General features: G+C 35.9%; 1 protein-coding gene across 1 annotated transcript in view; it reads left to right on the top strand.

The window, feature by feature from the left end:
- The window catches only part of slit3 (slit homolog 3 (Drosophila)), a 742,110-nt gene that overhangs the window by 371,085 nt on the left and 348,358 nt on the right, over positions 1–22,667 (top strand). Inside the window, exon 5 of the mRNA XM_030145427.1 lies at positions 7,533–7,604. Within this exon, the coding sequence (XP_030001287.1) occupies positions 7,533–7,604 (72 nt within the window). The remainder of the gene's footprint in view (positions 1–7,532; positions 7,605–22,667) is intronic.

Here is a 22,667-nt window from a genome sequence, read left to right as displayed (position 1 = left end):
AATGTTTCATCTCTATATTTCTGAAATCTCTGTCATTTTCTGATCATTTATAGTCATTTGGAAGACACCATCTGGTGTCCCACGTTAGAAAAATCAACCTTTAACCTCAAAGAAGAAGAGAAAAAAAATGATTTGACCTTTATCTTAATAATTATTGACAACAACTGACATGTTCATTTTTCATCCATCCATCTTCTTCTTCTTATCCATGTCTGGGTCGGGGGGGTCAGGGGGACTTCCCTCTCCCCTCCACCTCCTCTAGTTCCTCCATCACAGCCAGAAGGTATCATCCCTCCAGTGTGTCCTGGGTTTTCCCTGGGGTCTCCTCCTGGTCGGACCTCCCCAAAGGATGAACCCCTCATCCATTCCTATCTGTGGGGGAGAGCCCAGCTCCCCTCTAGAAACCAATAATACGATAATAGCCTTTAATGTAATACCTGCCAATGACATTATAATTTTGGCCATTGTAATGTAATAAAATCAAGAATGTAACAACATGTTTCAATGATGTCATAAGTTGTTACAGCCATAATTAAGGATAGAGTGCTGCATAGCATCAGAATCAGAATAAAAATGTCTTTATTGTCATTGTACCATGCACAACAAAACTGAGGTAGAGCTCTCAGGTTCAGTGCAAGAGTTTACCAAACAAACAACACATGTCAGTAAAAAGGCACAGTTATTTACATTAAAAAATAAAAAGTATTGCAAACTAAGAATATTTCAAAAAAAAAAAAAAAATTAAGTAGTAGAAATAACATAAGAAGTAGTGCAAATGACATGAGGAGATAAATATTGTGGGATAAATGTCATGAAAAATAAAAATAATACGAGACTATAGTACATATCCTTGAAGAATAAATATGGCAAGGCAAATTTATTTAGCATTTATGGCAATACAAGGCAATTCAAAGGGCTTTACAAAGGCATAGAAACACATACAATTACATTGGAATAAAACATTAAACAAAAGGAAAGGACGGAAAAGATGCTCCACCACTCTGGGGTTAGCTGACGACTATAATATATGACGACTGTGTCAACCACTATACATGTTTTTGACAAGCAAACTGCAGAAAAAGTGCAAAAAAAAACAAACAAAAAAAAAAAATAAAAAAAAAAAAATATATATATATATATATATATATATATATATATATATATATATATCCAAGAACCGCAGTCGTATTTATGCATTATTACATTATCAGCTGCAGTTATTACATTTTTAATGCCAGGCCAAAAACATATTACATTCAAAACTGTGGCATCAGTGGCATCTTTTAAGTCACTTCTTAAAACATACTTTTATAGACTTGCTTTTATGTGATGTTTGTCCCTTTTAATTTTTAATTTTTTAATTTTTAATTTGAATCTTATCCTGTTTGATTGTTGGTTTATATTCTCATACGTGATGTTGTTTTATCTCACACCTCTACTTCTGCATTGATTTAACAGCATCATGTTACATTACCCCTGCACTCCTTATTCCGATTCATTTAATCTATTTGAAGTGTCTTGTTTCTGCATTGTTGTACACATCTCTCCTATTATGTTGCTTCTATTTTAGTGTTTTTAGTGTTTTTATTTACATCTTGTATCCTGCTGTTGTGCCCTTTATTTGTTTGTCAAAGCACTTTGTAAACTTTGTTTTAAAAGGTGCTATATAAATAAAGTTATTATTATTATTATTATTATTATTATTATTATTATTATTATTATTATTATGATTATTATTATTATTATAAAACTATTTAATTCAAAACTATTTATTACATTTTTGGATTTATTAGATTTAAAATGGACAAAATTATGATATTATTGGCTGCAACACACCATGTGGAGGATGTTCATTTCCACTGCTTGTGTTAATGATCTGGTTCTTTTGGTCAAATCCACAGGTGAGCGTAGATATACATAGACATAGTCTTGCAACAAACATTCATTTCACGTGTGATTTTCTGTCATGATATTTACTGTGAAATGTGTTGACGTAAATAATTATTTTATCAGTAAATTCCACTGAAATGTTTTCCAAACTTGGAATAATAATCAATTTCTGGGCTTTGACTATTATTCTTTGAATTTCAAGACGCTTTTTTGGTGATTCTCTGTGTTTCTCATGGTTGCACAACTGACTTTTTTCGTTTTTTTAGATCATACTTCCAGCCTCTCGTAAGTGATGACTGGCAGTTTTCTGTTTGAAGGAATTAATCCATGCATAGCCGTCACAGTGAAACAAACTATAAACATACTTTGGCGGTACTGAGCTCATTAAAATCACATCTTTTACTTTCTTCTGAACGATGACACGTCCGTCTTTGTTTACACCTCAGCATAATATCAACCAAACTGTTAGTGTACTGGATGGAGCTCAGACTGACTTACTTACGTACTTACTTATTTGGGAACTGTCACAAAGTACCACTGGGTCTTTATGGGTTAAAAAAAATCATTTCCATAACTTCAAAACCAATTGCACAAATGGGTGACCAGTAACCAGCCATATGAGCAAAAGTGTATTTATAGCCTTGTGACATGTGAGTTTTATTAGACGGCCTAAACTGTGGAGCACTGGAGCTGGTGTCAGTCACTGGGCTGGGATCATAAAGGCCGACAGAGAGACACAGAGTCTCATAATGGCTTTTATTTGACTTGGATGGCTCCTTCTGTTAGAAGAAATAACAAATAAATATCGTAGTGGGTAAACAAAACAATAAAAGATTTATTAACCGTGGAACTACTGTGAAATATGACTTGTTGGGGCTTGTTTCTCTTTATCTTGTTTTCCGTCGGCTGCTTTCTTTTCTTGACTTTTCTAATCATTCTGTCTTTGTTTGTCAGTGGCCGAGCACAGCGAGTCCGTACAAAAGAAATGCAAAGTGTGAAGATAAACAGGACAGATTTATGGATATACTTAGATAGGTAGACGAAGATAGAAGAGACGTGAGAAAGATGGAGGGGAAGAATGATAGCAGCTTTACTTTCTGTTTCCGATTTGCTCTGTCAGTGTCGGCACAGAAACAACAGAAAAAAAAAAAAAAAAAGCTACACAACCTCCTTGTAGAAAAAAAAAAATCCTATGCGTATCCAGAAAGTGTCAGAACCTTCAAAAAAATAAAAAAAGAAGTGTAAACATAAGGAATATTTTTCCGGCTGTGCTGCACATTAAAATATCATAATACCATTCCTGTCTGTCAAATGTTTGCCGTTTTGTGCGCTGCCGTTACCGCAAACGCTGAGCAAAATTGTACATAAAAGCTCAGCTCTTGTTTTTTTTTTTTTTTTTTTCTTTTTTGCGTAAAGAGTATACAATGCCAGGCACATACTTTTCCCATCAAGTCCCGGGGAGAGAAAACGGGGGAACGTTCATCTCTTGTCAAACAAAAGGAATGAGCCAGAAAACACAAGGCTGAAAGGGAAACGTCCAAAACGATGAAACCTTGTTAGTTTTGAAGAAATTAGTTTTGTGTTTTCCAAGCACGGCCCGCCAATTAACATTCACAGCACTAATAAAAGTTGATTGACTCTGGAATAATGTGAGATGAATTTTCCTCCTGTGTACGAGTGTGTATGTTATCAGAGGCGTGTGTGAACGCATGTTCACGCATGTTTATTTCACAGTATATCAGTGTGTGTGTGTGTGTGTGTGTGTGTGTGTGTGTGTGTCGTCCAATAAGATGCTGCCTTTCTTAACTGCGTGACAGGAAAATGTTATGAATATGTTTGGTGCATAATTACCTTTCTCCACAGAGAGTCTGGCTGATTTCCATGCTGCATACTCGTGTTTGTGCTCATATATACAGTCCTGTGTAAACGTCTTTGGCCAATGTTACATATATCTATTTTTTTTTAGCACAAATATAATGACCAAACATAAGGATTTCTCAGTCTCTGCATCAATATATCAACTGAAAGAAATTAAATAAAATACGTAAACAGCATTAAAAGTTCTTTTAGAAAAAAATATCCATATATTATAGAAGTCATATGGGAGCATCCGGACAGAAAAATGGGATGTTCTACATGAAGCTTGGTTTAATATATGACTAAAATACACATTTACCCATGAAGACCCAGTGTTACTTTTATGGCAGGTCCAAAATGGTTTTTTTTTAATATATATATTTAACTTTTCTTAAATGATTTATCACAATTTATTATGACATTATCCTCTGTATTTTGCCTTTTTTCAGTGAACATCAGGTATTTTTCTATAATTAATTCACTGATCATGTAGATGTTCATAAAAGCTCAGTTTAAGGTTAAGGGGTATTATATCAAAAACAGAGAAAACTGATGAAAAGTGACTTTTTCAGCAAAGATATCAATAATACTAACAGTAACATAAACTGTGTCCATCCACTGTCATTGATCCAACTCCATGGGTTTGCTGGTGAATCAATGTTGTAGAAGATGACAATGTTTCCATGGTAACTATGGAGCCTCTAAACGCCCAAATGGGTCATATCTGATGACCATGAAAAGACGACAAACTGTATTTTGCACCTATTATTTACATGTACTGATAGGATTAGTGGATCAACAGGTATTAAACCGTTTAGATCTGTAGATGGTTTGTGTCACCGTTGGCTGTATGGGTCTTTATGGGTTAAGTTGTAATAATTGTGTTTTCAGACATGTTCCTCTTTTTATTCTAAACCAAACTCAAACTCATTTTAGTTCAGGGGCCACATTAAGCCAAATTTGATCTGAAGTGGGCCAGACCAGTGAAATAATAACAAAACTAGAAGCACTTGGAGAGCGCAGACCTCTGCCAAGGCAGATCAGTGCCCCAGATTTGGATGAAAATTTCAGGAAATCTTGATATTGGCACAATGAACAAATGATTAAATTTTGATGGTGATCAGGGGTGGGGGGGCCACGGGGGCCCACTGATCTGCCTTGGCGGAGGTCTGCGCTGTCTTTTCTAGAAAAGCACTCACGCCCACTCCTGATCACCACCAAAATTTAATCTTTTGTTCATTGTGCCAGTATCAACATTTCCTGAAATTTTCATCCAAATCCGTCTATAACTTTTTGAGTGCTCTTGCACATAAACAGGCAGACAAAGAGACAGACAGACAAACCAACGCTGACAAAAACATAAGCTCCTTGGCGGAGGTAATAATATATAGATAGTGTCAACTCCAAACTTTCCTCTATGTTTTACAGTGAAAAAAGTTAAATTATGTGATGAAAATGAAAATGTCTACATCTACCAACTATCCAAATATCCAATTGTCCTTTTGGCTCAGGAGGTAGAGCAGGTCGTCCAATAACTGAAGAGTTGGTGGTTCAAATCCTGCTCTGTCCTAGTCTGTCCGTTGTGTCCTTTGGCAAGACACCTCACCTACCTTGCCTCCAGTGTCACTCACACTGGTGTGTGAATGTTTGCTGGTGGTCAGAAATTGGCAGCCACGCTTTCATCAGCCGTGTAGTTTACCACCACCAGAGGGGAAGTGTGAGAGTGAATGAAAAATGGTTCAGCAATGTAAAGTGCTTTGAGTGTCCAAAAAAGTGCTATAGAAATCTAATCCATTACTATTATTATTATCCTTTAAAACAATGTGAATAACATGAACAAACATACATTTCTTAAGAAAACTAAGTGCAATTTTAACCAGATAAGTTTTCAAGATAAAATGCACTAACACCTAGGTAGCTTTTCCTGTCCTTTTTTTGGGCCAAATATTTATTATTTTGCCTTTTCGTCAACCGTCTTTCCTGTCACCTGCCGAGGGACTACAGATGGAAATTAGCACTCCTGCTACAATCTGGCATATTTACAGCTGCAGTTGTTGTAGATGCTCATTAATATGCACTGTTCCTATTAAATAAATAAATAAATGAATACTTGATTAAAAATTAATTAATTATGGGATGGCTTAGAGCAAGAATATAATTTTTTTGCATTTACCTGGTCATCATTAGGTACATCCTGGGGGGAAATATGTCTAAGTTTCTCTTTTATTACTGTGTCTAAAAAGCTGGAAAAGTGCCTGATACCAAAATAAACCTAGTTTCATGGAAGCACCCATATCATTAAACCAATAACAGAGAAATTAGCTTAAACTATATTAGGTTTTCAGTACTAAAAAATCAATCAAAAGCCTAGATGAATGTGAAATAATCTCAGCATCTAAACTGTATGTTTTGTTACCCACCTGCATCCTGTTTTATTGCAACATAAACATCTGAGCCTGTTAATTTAAATTCCACATAGCACGAACAAACAAAACTACAGTCTTCCAAACTGAAACATATTCATGTAGAAATCCAAAAAACCTACAGAAGTCACTATGCAAATTTCACTCTCTGGTAGTTTTAAGTCATTTTGGGCCATGCCAGAAAAGTGCCAGGTAACAAAATGAACCCGGTTTCATAGAAGCACCCAAATAGATGTAATTAATAATGAATACAGTCACAAATAAAAATGCATGTTCATTACAGCCCTGTTAATCCAATGTGCTCTCAGACTAATACACAGTACCGTATACTGTATGTATGCGTCAAGGTCAAAAAGTCCAGGTAGGCGTGTCTTTATTTTGTAGCTGCATGTATTGTTGTGATTATAGCGGTGTGTGTCGACACATGTTGTGTGCGGCTGCTGATTGGTTTTGTTTGCACATGTGTGTGCAGTATGCGCGTCCATCCCTGGCCTGACTGGCAGGAATAAAGGGTGATTAGCTTGTCTGATATTTCATACCTCTGTTCTCCCCTCTCTCTAATTACATTGTGCTCTCTGAACCCTGTTTGCCTGCCAGGCCTTCCCTCCAACAAACAACACTAATAGAGTTAAGGCCTGGCTGTTGTGTCATGTCAAAAATCATTTGGCTCATATACGTAGGTATTCATTACGGAAGGAAAAAAAAAAAGAAAATTGGCGGGGGTTATTTGTATTTGCTGCTGTCTTTGTTTGTCAAACAGGAAAAGAGTCATCACCGAGAGACGAGGAGAAAATATATATGTTGCTTAATGGTGGTATTAAAAACGGTGTGCGTGCGTGTTTCCTCAGTGTTCTAGAATGAAAGTGATTGCTTTGTTTTTTTTCTGCCAGAGCAAAGCTACGCCATTATAAAGGCTTAAAAAAAAAAATCATTCACATTAAAAACACACAGCACACATATTCAGACATACCTGTGTACACATTTTTCTGTCGCCATTATTTCATTTATCTTTCTCTCTCGCTTGCTTTCCATTAATCATACGCACACAAGAAGCGGGGTATTGACTCACGCCAGCAGTATTTCTGATAGTTCTTTTGTCTTTGAAGCTCTTCAGACCAAATTGCTTCACTGATCATAAATGTCATATCATCCTTCCCCTCTCTCTGTCTCTTTCTCCTTCTGTGTCTTTGTTCTGTAATTGCCTGTATATATATATATATATATGTGTGTACGTGCATGTGTGCGTCCGTGTATGTGCAGCAGATCAAATGTTTGGCTTCTGTTTATCATTTGACTCCTTATACGTTGGAGTTCTCAGAATACCTCCGTCTAATGTCTGCCTCTAACTTTCTCTCCCTCCAGAGACCTCAGTGAGAACCAGATCCAGGCAGTTCCACGGAAGGCTTTCAGAGGAATCACCAGTGTCAAGAACCTGTAAGTGCAATTCTCTCTTCATCCGTTCCCATCCGTCTTCTTTTACTCCACCTCTATCCATCCCTCTGCGTCCTCTCCTCAGAAAAAAAAAAAAAAAAACTTTATTCCAAACACTTTTGTAGAATCTCTTAATATTAACTTGAATACCCTCTCTTTTCAAGCCCATACAACAGAATAAAACGCTGCCATTGTGCATTTCTCCAAACCACAGATATGTGTAATCTCAATATAATTTGTCTCTGAGGGATCTGCTACTTCTTTGCCCTTTCATCAATGAGCAAAATCCAAGACTGGGCTTCCAGCGAGCTGAGTTTGCATACCAATTCCTGCACATTTGTAGGTTTTAGACAGTAAAAGTACATTGGTTAGGATTAGGAAAGATTATTTTTTATATTAAACCAAGCTTTGGTGTCTTTTCCTAAACCCAACCAAGTGCTGCCAGTGCCTAAATCTAACCATAAAAAGTGGAATAATCCTGTTATTTTTATAGTCACATTCAATTCTATTAGTGCCATGAGTGTTTCAAAACAATAAAGTTGATATACAGCTTGTCTTTTTCAATCATCAATGTTGAAATTATATGTACACTGGAAAAAATCAAACTCTTACCAAGTGTATTTTTTTCATTTCTAGTCCAACTACCTCATCACACTTAAAATAAGACATAATCACCTAAAGAGTAACTTTTCAGTGAGATACAAGAACTTATTTTTAGACAATAGGTCTGGAAAATCTTATTTCAAGAAATCTTACCAAGATAATTTTCACTTGTTCCATTGACAGATTTTTTTTTTTGCTTGAATTAACCAAAAACAAAAAACAAAACAAAACAAAAAAAAATTAAATTAAACAAAAAATCTGCCAATGGAACAAGTGAAAATTATCTTGGTAAGATTTCTTGAAATAAGATTTTCAAGATCTATTGTCTAAAAATGTGTTCTTAAATCTCACTGAAAAGGTGATTGTGTCTTATTTTAAGTGTGATGAGATATTTTGACTAGAAATGAGAAAAATACACTTGTTAAGATTTAGATTTTTTGCAGTGTGAATCTGGAGCATGCATCATTACCTCCGCCAAGGAGGTTATGTTTTTGCCAGGGTTTGTTTGTCTGTCTGTTTGTCTGTCTGTCTGTCTGTCTGTTTGTCTGCCCATTAGTGTGCAACATAACTCAAAAAGTTATGGACAGATTTTGATGAAATTTTCAGGGTTTGTTGGAAATGGGATAAGGAAGAAATGATTAAATTTTGGTGGTGATCGGGGGTGGGGGGGCCCACAGGGGGGGCGCAGACCAGAAAATTTCATCAAACTCTGTCCATAACTTTTTGAATTATGTTGCACACTAACGGACAGACAAACAGACAGACAGACAAACAAACACTGGCAAAAACATAACCTCTTTGGCGTGGGGGGGCCCACGGGGGGGGCCACTGATCAGCCTTGGCAGAGGTCTGCGCTCTCCGAGTGCTTCTAGTTATTATTATAATTACCATTACTAGTCATTATTTATAGTAAAAATGTTTATGAATGCGTTTTTCTTCTATATTTTCTGTTTCTGTTGCATCGGACCCAGGTCCAATAATAGAAACAAGTGTGAATGGGTCACAGTTTTTTTTAATATTGATGTCGTTTAATGTCTTGTTTCCTCTTTGCCTGGTATTGGGTCCATCAGGCATAAACAAGGGCAGCTCTTATTGGCTCTGTGTGTCTGTCATTAAGTGAGAACATGACCCAGGACTGGAGTCACTGTCTGACAACAACCCAGTAATTTATGCTTATTAACGTATGTACATTAGTGTAAATTAGCACAAACCAGTTTCATTGATCATTTCCAGCAAAAGACAAATGTTTCAGGATTGGAGCATAAAATAAATCTGAAGATGAACCTGGAACGTCACAGGCACTAGATCTTTGTTCCTGTTAGTTCACGCTGCCTCTCCTATAAGTACACACTGGAACTTACTTATACTGACTTATTTTCTATGTTAGACAGCATGAACGATTACACTGGGTTACAAACAAATGTTTTTTGCAAATGTCTAGGTTTTTTTCAACTGAATTAGGACCATTTTGCACCGCTAAATCCAAAAATGACATCTGTTTTTCTCAATCAGGTCAGGTTTTTTTTGCTAATTTGATTTGGAAAAATTTGATCTTCTCACAAAATATAATAATTAATACCAAAATAAGATTAGTAAGCACACTTTATGAAACTTGTGACTTGATTCCTGTTAGGTACAATGGTGTATTCACCGCAGATGTAGCAGAATACGTTAGGCTTATTTTGCAAGATCTTCTAGTCGAAGCCATTTCATTCACTTGTAATATTAAAAAAAACCATTAATCATAAATTGGCAAAAGTAAAATCTTCAGAACTCGTTTATTGCAAGAAATAGGAAAGAATTTCGTATCATATGATGTGAAAATGCCCATAAATGTAAGCAAAAATGTTAAAAAGCCAATATGTAGCATAGTTCAGAAAGTTGACCTGATTGAGCAAAATTAATGTGATTTTTGGATTCAGCACACCAAAATGATCCTAAATCAGCTCAAAAAACTTCAACAATAAATTTGTTGTTGACCAGTGTTATCAAATAGTGATTTACTCATGACATACTCAACATTGTAAAATCTTTATTATAAAATCACAGCATCAATATTCAAAATAGAAAAATGGACTACTCTGTAAGAATCAGGAGGGATACATTTTATCATATTTTGGGAGATTGATCAAATTTTATCCTCTAGCCACCCAGAATTTGTATCATTCCTCAAAAAATGTCCTTTTTTTTATAATCTCTCTGTATTTATTCTTTGTTTTATGTTTTTCTGCATAAACGTGTAATGTTTAAAGAACCCAGTGGTATTGTAACACTATGATTGTTTTTAAGTGAGAAATACCACAACTTTAAGCACCCAGTTCGTGTTTGGGTTTTTTAGCTTACCGGGCGACAGACCGTAAGCTATTGTCGTCATGTGTCGTCCGTCGGCATCGTCTGTCATCCGCTACAAAAATTTCAATCGTCTTCTTCTCCGACACCACAATTCCGATTGACTTCAAACTTGGTATACAGCTTCTTTATGATGATGTCAACAGAAGTTAGTGAAATTATTTGGATCTGGATCTGATTCTGGATTTGGTGCCACTTTGAAAATGTCCCCATTATAAGCGATAGGAAGTGGATCAATGCAATAACTCAGTAAATATAAATGATATCCAGTGTAAATTTCTACAGTCCAGCCCTGATGAAGAGACGACCAAAACATAATGTCCACATGCTGATCAGGATCTTCTTCTGGATCCGGGGAACTTATGGAAATTTAACATGGGCTCTTATCGCGGGAAAAAAATTCAATCGTCCTCTCTGAAACTCCAGTTCTGATTGACTTCAAACTTGGGATACAGCTTCTGTATGATGATGTCAACACAAGGTATTGACATTATTTCGATCCGGATCTGATTCTGGAATTTGGTTGTGACTTGAAAATGTTCCCATTATAACACGATAGGAAGTGGATTGATCCAATAAATCAGTATCAGTGATATCAAGTTTGAATTTGAATTTTTTACAGATCTGAGCAAAACATGGGCTATTTCTGTAATATAATAAATACACAGAAACTGGGTGATAATAATGGCATCTGGATACATCTCCCAAAGCTTTTAATTTGGCCGGTAAACTACAGGGCCATTGGTCCTATTTTGTTGTTTTGTTTTTACACTTTTGTATGTATAAATAAGAAATACAAAAAGGGCTCAGACTGATAACATCTGTATGAATATTAATGTCGGATATTTTTTGTCACCTTGTTTCAATATGAAAAAAAAATGAAAAAAAAAAAAAAAAAATCACAGTATCAGCAGATACAATAGTGGATGCTGAACTAATTCTCAATTCTAAATATATAAAATATTAAGCCCAATTAACACATTTCTATCGCTTTCATATAGTGGTACAATATGACACTTTGAAATCATTTATCTGTAAAACACAAGTTTCATTATAGCTGCACATTTTCATTCATAAATTAAACACATTTTCCAGTTCCACATTGATTATTTCCCTTCCTACACACCCTCTGATTTTCACCCCCCCATCCTCCATCCTCACACCTCCACTACTTTTCTTCAACTCCCCCACTTTTCACATCTTCTTCCCGCCCGTCTTCATCTCCTCTGTTCCCGTCCAGAGAGGTTTTGTCCTCACATCAGACACTCAATACCCCCCTGTCATTTATTCATGACGTCCTAATCACCAATAATGTGATCAATGACCTGACGGATCGATGTTTCTCATCAATAATGGCTGATCAATCCCGCCTGATGCAGCATAGAGGCGTACAGGAAGACTCTGGGGAGTAAACAATGTCCTCGAATGTGAAACACTTCAATACAGTCATAGAATAGAATAGAATAGAATAGAATAGAATAGAATAGAATAGAATAGAATAGTATTTTTAATCCTAGCATCCACAAATCCAAAAATATAGTAATGTTTTTGGAGAGCTAAAACAGAAGAGTGGATTTCCTCTACAAATCTCCCCTTGGAAAATTAAAGTTGACTGTTGTGTTTTATCTTTAGCTTTGACAAAAAAAGGAGAAAGAATGAGATAGAAAACAAAGCTAGGAATAATAACTACAAATCCAAAAAGATAATAACCCATCCTTGTCGATGCACTGACTGACAGGAAAAAAACATTATGTGGCTGAAGGAGGATGAAGGAAAAAGAATAGAACAGAGACAGACAGAAGGTGACTTTTTTCAACCAGAGGGAAGGTTTTTTTGTTGTTTTTTTTAAATAATATATGACACCATTAATGATAAGGTCTGCTCTTTCCTCCCACCATGTAAAAGTGAAACCAAAAATCACGAGATTCCATGTTGTGGTGTGATGAACATGTCCCATACACGTCTGATGGATCTGGGGCTATGATTGGTCATTGCAGCTGTCAATCACACTTTTTTATATCATCACATAACTTATATACTCAGTACCAATGAAAACGCAACACTTGAATGTGTTTTATTGTTCCTGAGCTGCATCAATATGTTCAGTTTCACCTGTATAAGATAATCCCAGACAATTTCTTGACAACCTGAGACGGGTGAGCTATTGTCACGCTTGAATGAAACTTGTCTGCATTCATAAGACTTGTTTTTCTCATTGCTCAGCGATGAACTGCTCACTTAAGGAACTGTGGTCAGTTAAGGAGTGCTCATGTTCTGTATATAAAGCCAAGCTGAAAAGCACCAAAACCATTTGCAATAACTCAGCGATGCCCAGACTGACACGTGACCACAGATGCCATGCTACGGGGCTCCTGGAGGCCGGAATCTCTGCTCGGCAGGTGGTGCACCGTTTTGGATGCAATGTGTCCACCATAGTCAGGATGCAACAGAGGCATGAAGAAACTGGCTCAACTGCAGACAGACCTCGGCCTGGACGAGCACGTGTGACCACGCCACAGCAGGATCGCTACATTGAGCTGCAGCACCTCCAGGGACCGCTTTGTGACTTTTGGTTTTGGGGGTCCTTGAGTTTCTTTCTTTATCCTTATTTTTTTGTCAACAAATCTGGATGTGATTTTTTATTTTTACTGTACAGAAATGGCCTATGATTAATTCCAAAGAGCTTATGGAATAAAAATCCTCATCGATTTAAAAAAATACAGTCTACTCTCGTTATACCGCCAACTTCCGTTCACGGCCAAATTGGCGGTATAGCGAAAATGGCGTTACAACGGGTTGCGTCCATAATGTGCATGCCTTTACTATATGATGTCTATGCTGCCTCTGTTAACCCGTTCTAATTGCGTTTCTAAATAAATCTTGATTCTGTTATGTTGTAAGGGATCATTTAAAGTGGGGAAACATTTTTAAGCATTATTATACCGTGTCGGGAAATGACACCCCATCATCTCGAGGCTTTGGCTTAATCCCACGTCCTCTTCCCGACATCCTGACCTGCTGAGTGTTCTGCGATAAATGAACGGTGGCCGTTCCGTAGACCTACTTGTAGCTTGTCGCGATCAGCGTTCTGGCGCGTTTGTTTCAGTGCATTGTTAAAATTATGTGTACTCGATGGCAATCACGCTGGCGGTATAACGGTCGGGAATCAATGGTATAAGTGTTGTTTGTGCATGGAACTGGGCTGGCGGATGGCAATAGGCAGAAATGGCGGTAGCTAATGGCAATAATGCATTGGGGATTTTTGTGCATGGTTTTGGTCGGCGGTGAGCGAAAATGGCGGTATAACGGCAGGCGGTTTAACGAGAATAGACTGTATAAGAATCTTCAAGTGTTGCGCTGTCATTGGGACTGAGTTTACGAAACAATACTATGAGATGAATGAGTTGCAGACAAACCCAACCGGATGAAATCGGCCTTAAATGTCTGAAAAGCACCTTCGGGAAAACATTATTGCATGTGTACTTAAAGTGTTTTAGTTAATTAACGTGCAGGAGGCGGATTTATGACCTAAACTGCAGCCAGATACCAGCGCAAGATCAAGAGGTTTAGATTTTCACTTGACTGTTGTTTCATTACAGTCAGATTAGGTGCAGTGGTTGTGGTTTAAGAGTTATGGATGTCTCCCCGAGAAACATTAATGTGTTTGACCTAAAAGCTGTGCAGTCATTCCATACATTTTATAATTGTGTTATCCAAGTTTGTGAAAGACTCATGCCATGTTCACAAGAATCATCAGTATTTTGTAGGACAGATATTTTTTTCTTCAGGTTTGTAGCTTCTGTCCACCTATAAATGGGGGTTGTACGTTGCAAAAAACCCTGATTTATGGACAGTGTGGACAGAAAAGATGGCATCATAAAGACCCAGCAATACTTTGAACCCATAAAGACCCAAACTGCCAGTGGCGACCAAAATCATCTACTGATCTAAACAGTTTAATATCTATTGATCCATTAATCCTATCAATATATGTAAATAATTGGTGTAAAATACAGTTGTCGTCTTTCATGGTCATCAGATATGACCCATTTGGACGTTCAAAGGCTCTGCAGTTACCGTGGAAACACTGTCATCTTCTACAACATTGATTCACCAGTAAAACCCATGGAGTTGAATCAATGACAGTGGATAGAAACACTTTATGTTCAGTTAATGACAAATTTTGTTGAAAAAGTCGTGTTTTCATCAGTTTTCTCTATTTTTTTATATAATAACCATCAACTTCAATCTGAGCTTTTATGAATGTCTACATGATCAGTGATTTAAATATGGGAAGACACCTGATTGTCAATGGAAAAACACAAAATACAGAGGATAATATTGCAATCAGTGGTGATAAATTACTTAAAAATGGTTTAATAGAAAGACAAATTCATTTGGGAACTGCCACAAAATAGCAATGGGTCTTTATAGGTTAAAGCAGTTTCGAAATTAATTTTTTGCTCTATTTAACCTTTCTTTTAAAAAAATTATTGCCTTTAATTCTAATATTATCCTCAGTATGTTGCATTTTTTCAGTGTAAATCAAGTACTTTCCTATATTTAATTTGCTGATCATGTAGATGTTCATAAAAACTTAGATTCAAGTTGAGAGTTATTATATCAGAAAGAGAAAACTGAAGAAATAGTGACTTTTTCTTTCAAATTTATCATGAACTGAACATAAACCAAGTGTGTCCATCCACTGTCATTGATCCAAATCCATGGGTTTTACTGGTGAATCAATGTTGTAGATGACAGTGTTTCCACGGTAACTATGGAGCCTCTGAACGTCCGAATGGGTCATATCTGATGACCATGAAAAGATGACAAACTGCATTTTACACCAGTGGAACAACAGGTATTAAACATTTACATCAGTAGATGATTTTGTTCAATGGTGGATATTTGGGTCTTTATTGGTTAATGTAGTGAACCTGCCCCTAAAACATCAAATATAGGTCAAATATGTGCATAAATTGATTCATAATCTGCAGTAGATTGACTTCTGGAGATCGTGGTGAAATCCATTTAATATAAGGAATACACTTCCACAGTCACAAGTAACTTCAATTTATAACTGAACTTGTTCTTCCTCACAGTCATTACAGATTAAAGGTTCTATTACATCCAATGTTATCCACAGTCTAATGTCTGCCAAGAACAACAGCTTTTCCAAGTGTTTTTAGCAGGTTGTAGTCAGTTTTTCGTTTTTGTGCGGAAAGACATAGAATGGAGGAGAATATCTTTATTAGTGTGGACATGGCGTTAATAATGTGGCTGTGGGATTTGCAAAAAAACTAGGCTTTTTCAACAAAATAAAATGTAAATTAACCCTTTCATGCATAGTGGTCACTACAGTGGACAACTATTCTACAGCTGTTCTCTTGTATATTCATGGATTTTGTTGTTCTTTTTGTTGTTTTTTTGTTTTGTTTTTTTTATTACACATATCTTTATTAAAGTTTTAAGACACTACATGTCTTTTCTGACATGAATTGGTAACATTATGTAGATCTCTGCTGAGCATAAACCCCCAGAATCACAAGCCTTCCCCACAGATTTCACACAATTTATCAGTAAATACATGTTTCTGTGCGTCGAAAATTAAACGTGTGGTGTCCAGCTGAGTGGATATTTTTGCAGCTTCATGAAAAATAGGTTCATAAGAATTTTTTGTCATTACTTTTTTAATGTTTTTTTGTTTGTTTGTTTGTTTTATTTAAATTATTTTTATTTTATGTCATTTTATTTATTTAAAATTTTTTTTTTTTTTTCAGAAGAAAATTTTCTATCACATTGTTTTTTTTTCATGCCTAAAGAGGAATAAAAACACTCAGGAAAAAATTTTGATTAAGGTTCTCATAATTCGTGCATGAAAGGGTTAAATTCATTTTTTGATACTTAGATTCACTATTATTAAAATATTTGTGCACCAAAAGTTGGAAAAGCAACAATAAATAGTAAGTAAACACCTCAGAAGAATATTTAGGCACTGGTGACCAGCTCCAACTCTATGGATGTGGGAATCATCATTTAGTTCATTTTGTTTTAGTTTTACATTCATTTGGCTGAGGTATAGTAGGTGAAAACCTGGCATTATAATATACAGGTAGACTAGATAAATCTGAGACCACATGAGATGATAAATAGGAGAGGAAAGAAGAAAGTTGTGATCCACAGATCCACTTTTACCTTTTAGACTTTTACTTTCGTCTTTGGAGAGATATTAGATGTTTAGAGGAAAAGATCACTATCTGGTGGAGGTGAAGATGACAGAAATACAACTGCACGCTGCTTTTTCTAAGACATTGAAAGCAAAAAAATATCTGGGAAATCACTGGTTTATGAGGTGGGTTGTATTTTTTAGAGTCTCACATACTATAAAATGTGTAAAATCCTCACATTAAAGTAACTAAAACTGACAAATCCAATGGAAAGTATAAAGTAGCACAACGTAGCTCTTTCAATGGCACCTACTGTTACATTTCCCACCAGTGCCTGTACATTATCAGCCTCATACACACCGTCCTTTTCCCCACTCTGATTGTTAAAATCAATGTGTTTCTAGTACTTTTTAATAGCATTGATGAATATGTGCTCGCTACACAGTAATTCAGAGTTAGACTAAAGGCAAATGTGCTTTCAGGTTAGTTTTCGCTCCCAAGTGTGATGTAAGTTCAATATGGCCGCCAAAGTCCACAGGAGATTATTACTCTTAGGTTAAATGGAGCTGAAAGTGCCTGTACTCGGTGCTCTGTACTGCCCATGTGTGTGTTTGTGTGTGTATATAGAAGGTGAGTAAGTGTCAGTTTCCATGGCTCGGCTCCAAACCTTTGAGTTCAGGTTGGCGTCTGATCATCTAATCCACTCTCTCGCTTCACACGTCGGACTCGATCCAAAACTAAACGCCGTGTACCACCATACCCCCGTGACCTCAAGACGCACTCAAGTATTTCACAACCGGTCGATCAGTGCCAGAAAATGAACCGACTACAGAGCGTATCGCAGCTTAGGTTTGGTTGAAAAGTTACAGCACCTTTACCTTTGATGGAAGTACACGCATTCTTTACTCAAGTAGAAGTGCAGAAGCATACGTGAAAAAATTAGACTGTCAAATTAACGCTTTAACACAGATTAATCCATCATCATGATTAACCCTTGCATGCATGAATTATGAGAACGTTAATCAAGATTTTTTTCTTTATTCCTCTTTAGGCATTTAAAAAAACAATGAGATTAATTTTTTTTTTTTTTTTTTTAATCAAGCTATTTTTTATGGAGTTGCAAAAATGTGCGTTTAATTTTTAAAGCAACAAAATGTGTATTTACTGATATACTGTGTGAATACTATGAAATAAAAACTTAAATGTTGCTCATTTGACGTTTTCTCACATTTAAGATACACTACAACAAAAAGTTCTGGATATTAAAATTTTGGAGCTATTTTTTTTTCAGTTGGGATTTTTGCCACAGTGCATTTTACTTTTTTTGTGTGTGAATTGAAACACATTTTTTTTAATGACCAGATATAGCTTTATTTACAAATGGCAAAAATGACAAAAAAAAAAAAGAAATATCCTTAACTTTTTGTTTGTAGTGAACTCCAATACTAGTCACTTCATGGAGATAATATGCCAAAAAAAAAAAAAAAATTGTTGTTAATTACAGTCTAATAACGATAACAAGGAATTGATTTACACTCAAACATGTTAGATTGGTTTATCAAGAACAGCCAAGTTACAGTAATCTTATCAATTGCAGTGTTTTGTGTATTGTGTTGGCTGATTTGAAACTAAAATAACAAAATCCATGAATATACAAGAGAACAGCTGTAGAATAACTGTCCACTGTAGTGACCACTGTGCATGAAAGGTTAATCGGATTAAAAATTTTAATCCGATTAACCATCTGTAGCGCAGAATGACTCTGAATGTCTCTGGCAACACATTTGGGGCAGTTTGTCCAAGTAGAGTTCCATACGCACATGTGCAAATGGGCAGTTGATCCGGTAGTGACAGGCAGCAGAGCCAACCAATAAAGATGGAAGACGCTAAAACAACATGTGACCCTCTGGATGGAAACCAAGACGGAAGAGTCGACCACATAACGTATTATACACACTCTGCAGGAAGGAGTTCCTTTCACTGAAGCACTTCCAGCTTCAAATACCACATTAACACAAAGCATACATTAGTCTGGGAGTCTGCTAGCACTTTGGCTAACCGCGCCGCCCAGCTCTGCAACAAACACATTAAGTGCATATATATTCCCTCATATATGACTCAGGAGATAGCTGCGGATCTTCCAATAACCAAAGGTTGGCAGTTCAAATCCAGCTCTGTCCTACTCAGTCCGTTGTTTCCTTGGGCAAGACACTTCACCCTCCTTGCCTCCAATGCACTCAAACTGGTGTATGAATGCGTATGAATGTTCGGTGGTGGTGGGAGGGCCGTTTGGCGTGAATTGTCAGCCACGCCCCAGGACAGCTGTGGATACAGATGTAGTTTAACACCAGCACAGTGTAAATGTGAGAGTGAATGAATAACACTGGTCTACAAGTGAAATGCTTCCAGAATAAAAGTAGTTAAACTAACCAAATTTGAGTCACTAATAAAGAAAAATTAATCCAAAGCACTAGTTGGTTGTAGTTTCTAAGATACAGTCTTAGGCCAAAATGTGAAATTCTGAGAATTCATGAGAGAATGGTTTTATTCAAAAGGAGTGTTTGTCTCAGAGTTAGCACATCCATCTCAAAACACTGTCTGCACATTACAACACAGTCACTTTTCTGGTTCTTTGTAGTGGAAAATTTATAAATCCATTGTATACGTGTACATAAACCAACATATATGTGTAATAACACACCATCATATATACTGAAAACATGAGCTAACCACCACTTTTGGTCATTTGTTTTCTGATTCATCTTATTAAGTGTGTAAGATTTTGCACATTTAGTGTCTGAAGCAGATATTTCTAAGAAATGTAGAGCAGTGTAATGGATCAATAATTTAAAGTGCTTTGGGTGCCTTAAAAGCACTATAGAAATGTAATCCATTATTATTATTATTATTATTATTATTATTCTGATTAGTATTATTATTATTCATTATTATTATTATTATTGTTATTCTCGAGTCTGTTCATGCAAAATGAAATGCAATTAATATAGATTAAAAACTGAATGATATTTAATTGTGATTAATTTACATTAATCCACATCAACCCTGTAATTAATCTGATTAACTGTTAATCATTTGACAGCACTAGTAAAAGAATGAAGTACTGATTTAACTTATTTTTTCTGACGCATGTAGAAATACAAAAGTACAAGCCCCTGAAATGTACTCTGTAAAGTATTTCTACATTTCTATCAGCTTTGACCTTCACATCATCCATGTCCTCTTGTTCCTCCCTCTCTTGTCTGCTTCATCTTGTACATCTTGTACATTATATTGGTTTTGTATTAGGAGGCGTGGTATTATGCTGAATAAAAAAAAATCATCAATAATTTCCTGTGAATGTAACAAATGTCTATTGAAAACCTAAGTACAGATGCATTAATGTAAGGACATTTGTGCTAAAATATAGAGATTAAAAGTAGAAAGTCCTCAGAAAAATAAAGCACTATCACCTTAAAAAACTTCTTAAAGCTGCTTGATAATTTTTTAGTGTCACTGGGTAAAAAAAAATCATAATCACTAGGGATGCAGCCAATTCCAAAATTCTTGGCGGGTACAGATACCAATATTCAAAATGACATTTGGGTCGATAGTCAGTGCTGATACCAAAGTTACTTTGTGTTTTGTTTAGTTTTTTTTTTCTTGTCCTCAAACAAATATATATGAAAAAACTTTAATATAACTCTACAGATAAATATCTGATGCTGCCATTGTGTGAAAGACTGATACTAATGTTGGCCAATATCAGCAATACTGCCGATATCAGTGCCTGCCTGATATTAACTCATCTCTAATAATTACCTTTCAGTATATTGTTATTGAAAGGTGTCTTAGACATAATGTAAGGTAAGGTAAGGTAAGATAGATAGATAAGATAAAGATAAGATAAGATAAGATAAGATAAGATAAGATAAGATAAGATAAGATAAAGATAAGATAAGATGAGATGAGATGAGATGAGATGAGATGAGATGAGATGAGATGAGATGAGATGAGATGAGATTTGGGTGCACCCTCCATAAAAGATACTGCAAAAAAATTAATACATAAATGAATAAATATGACATGAGACATCTGCATTTATTCATTGGCTGTTTGCAGACAGGGAGGGGGGTTACATATGTGATTGACAGCTGTAATTACCAACCACTGATTAGATTCTCTAGATGCATTCTGGATACAACTCCACTGCTGTTTGGAAAAATTGCTTTTCTTTTGATAACAGCTTGAAATTACATCAGGTTTAGTTTTTTTGAGTTGGATCAAGAGATCCTGCAGAAGGAAGATACATTTTCAGATTATGTTTTTTTTTTTCTTTCTCTCTCTCTCTTCTCTCTCTCTCTCTCTGATTTCAGCTCCTGCAGCTTAACCTAAATGTTTTTCACGTCACATTTTGGTTTTGAACTGATACAACAGCTTAAATGAAATGTGGTATTTACCCAGTATTTCTACCTGTCGTGGACTGAATCCAGTAGTAATTCTGAAATCATACTAAAGCTGCAGGAGATGGAATCAAAGGGAAAACACCAGCATTTCAGAACAAACACCTTCCTTATGAGCTCACTCCTCTCAGCACAAAAAAAAACCAAAAAAAACCCCTGACTATAATATAACCTGATGCTGTTTCATTCTGTTTTGGAAAAGAGAAGTTTTTCCAAGTTGCTTTGAGCCATAGAGTTGAGTCACATGTGACAGAATTAGCGATTGGTAATTACAGCTGTCAATCATGTGTTTAACCCTCCTCCTATGAGAAAACATCTGCGATTTGCTGAAGTCTGCGTCTCAAGAAAGATTTTTCCACAGCCGAAAAAACCACAGCACTTAGTAGTATTGTTTCCTATTAGACCACTTTACAATATCCTCAAAGGTAATTATGGAGTTTTGTTGCTCAGTAATGCCAAAAAACCATCAAACCCTGACGCTTTAACATTTGCTGCAGAGATGAGATGTTTTCTCTGGAGAAAAGGATGGATTTCTAATGTTTTTTTGACTTCGTATTTTTCATAACAGTCATACAAGAGCAAAGAAGGGGAAAATAAAAGGATGTGAATTTACAGTTCCATAGCAGATCACTTTGTTTTTCCTTAGCATGTTTCATTTCCCTGTAAAAAAAAAAACAAAACAAAAAAAATCCCCTTAAAATGTTAAATTTAAAACCAAATAATGCACATTTCATAAAATACTGCCTTGAACTAATTTATTAATTTCAGGAAATGAACTCAATATTACATTTTATATCGTATATCAATTAATTTCATGCATTTGTTGCTCAAAAACGCCAAAAAACTATCAAACCCTGCAACTTTAACATTTGCTGCAGAGATGTGATGTTTTCTTTGGAGAAAAGGATGAATTTCCAATGTTTTTTGACTTTGTATTTTCCGTAACAATTAAGCAAGAGTGAAGAAGGTGAAAATAAAAGGATATGAATTTACAGTTCCATAAGTGGTCACTTCGTTTCATTTCCCTTTCAAAAAAAAAAAAAAAAAAAATCCCCTTAAAATGTTAAGAATGTGCAACGTCCCTTAAATTTAAGACCAAATAATGCACATTTCATAAAGCACTACCTTGAACTAATTTATTGATTTCAAGAATTGAACTCTATACTACATTTTGTATTATCAATCATTCAATTTCATGTGTTCTTGACCTCCGGAACACTGAAATGTGTATTTTTTTCCTGGTAACCAGGTCTTTTGTAGCTGTTTCCTGTGGTTCCACTATAGCGGCGTAGACTATAACCACAGGCTGCTAAGTGCATCCCTCTGAGCAGCTCGTATGTGCAGGAGACAAAATGTAATACAACTTTTCAGACCTGTGTTTGCACTTAGACGTTGGATATATTCCACTCTCAGAACCTGCTCCCTGCCCTTACCTTCTTAACACCACACTCTCTAACACGGCTCTTCACTTTCTGCCAAAGCCATAA

The sequence above is a fragment of the Sphaeramia orbicularis genome, chromosome 10 (assembly GCF_902148855.1).
Source record: "Sphaeramia orbicularis chromosome 10, fSphaOr1.1, whole genome shotgun sequence".
NCBI lineage: Eukaryota > Metazoa > Chordata > Actinopteri > Kurtiformes > Apogonidae > Sphaeramia > Sphaeramia orbicularis.
Note: the sequence above shows the minus strand (reverse complement) of the source record. Positions and strands in the feature narration are given on the sequence as shown.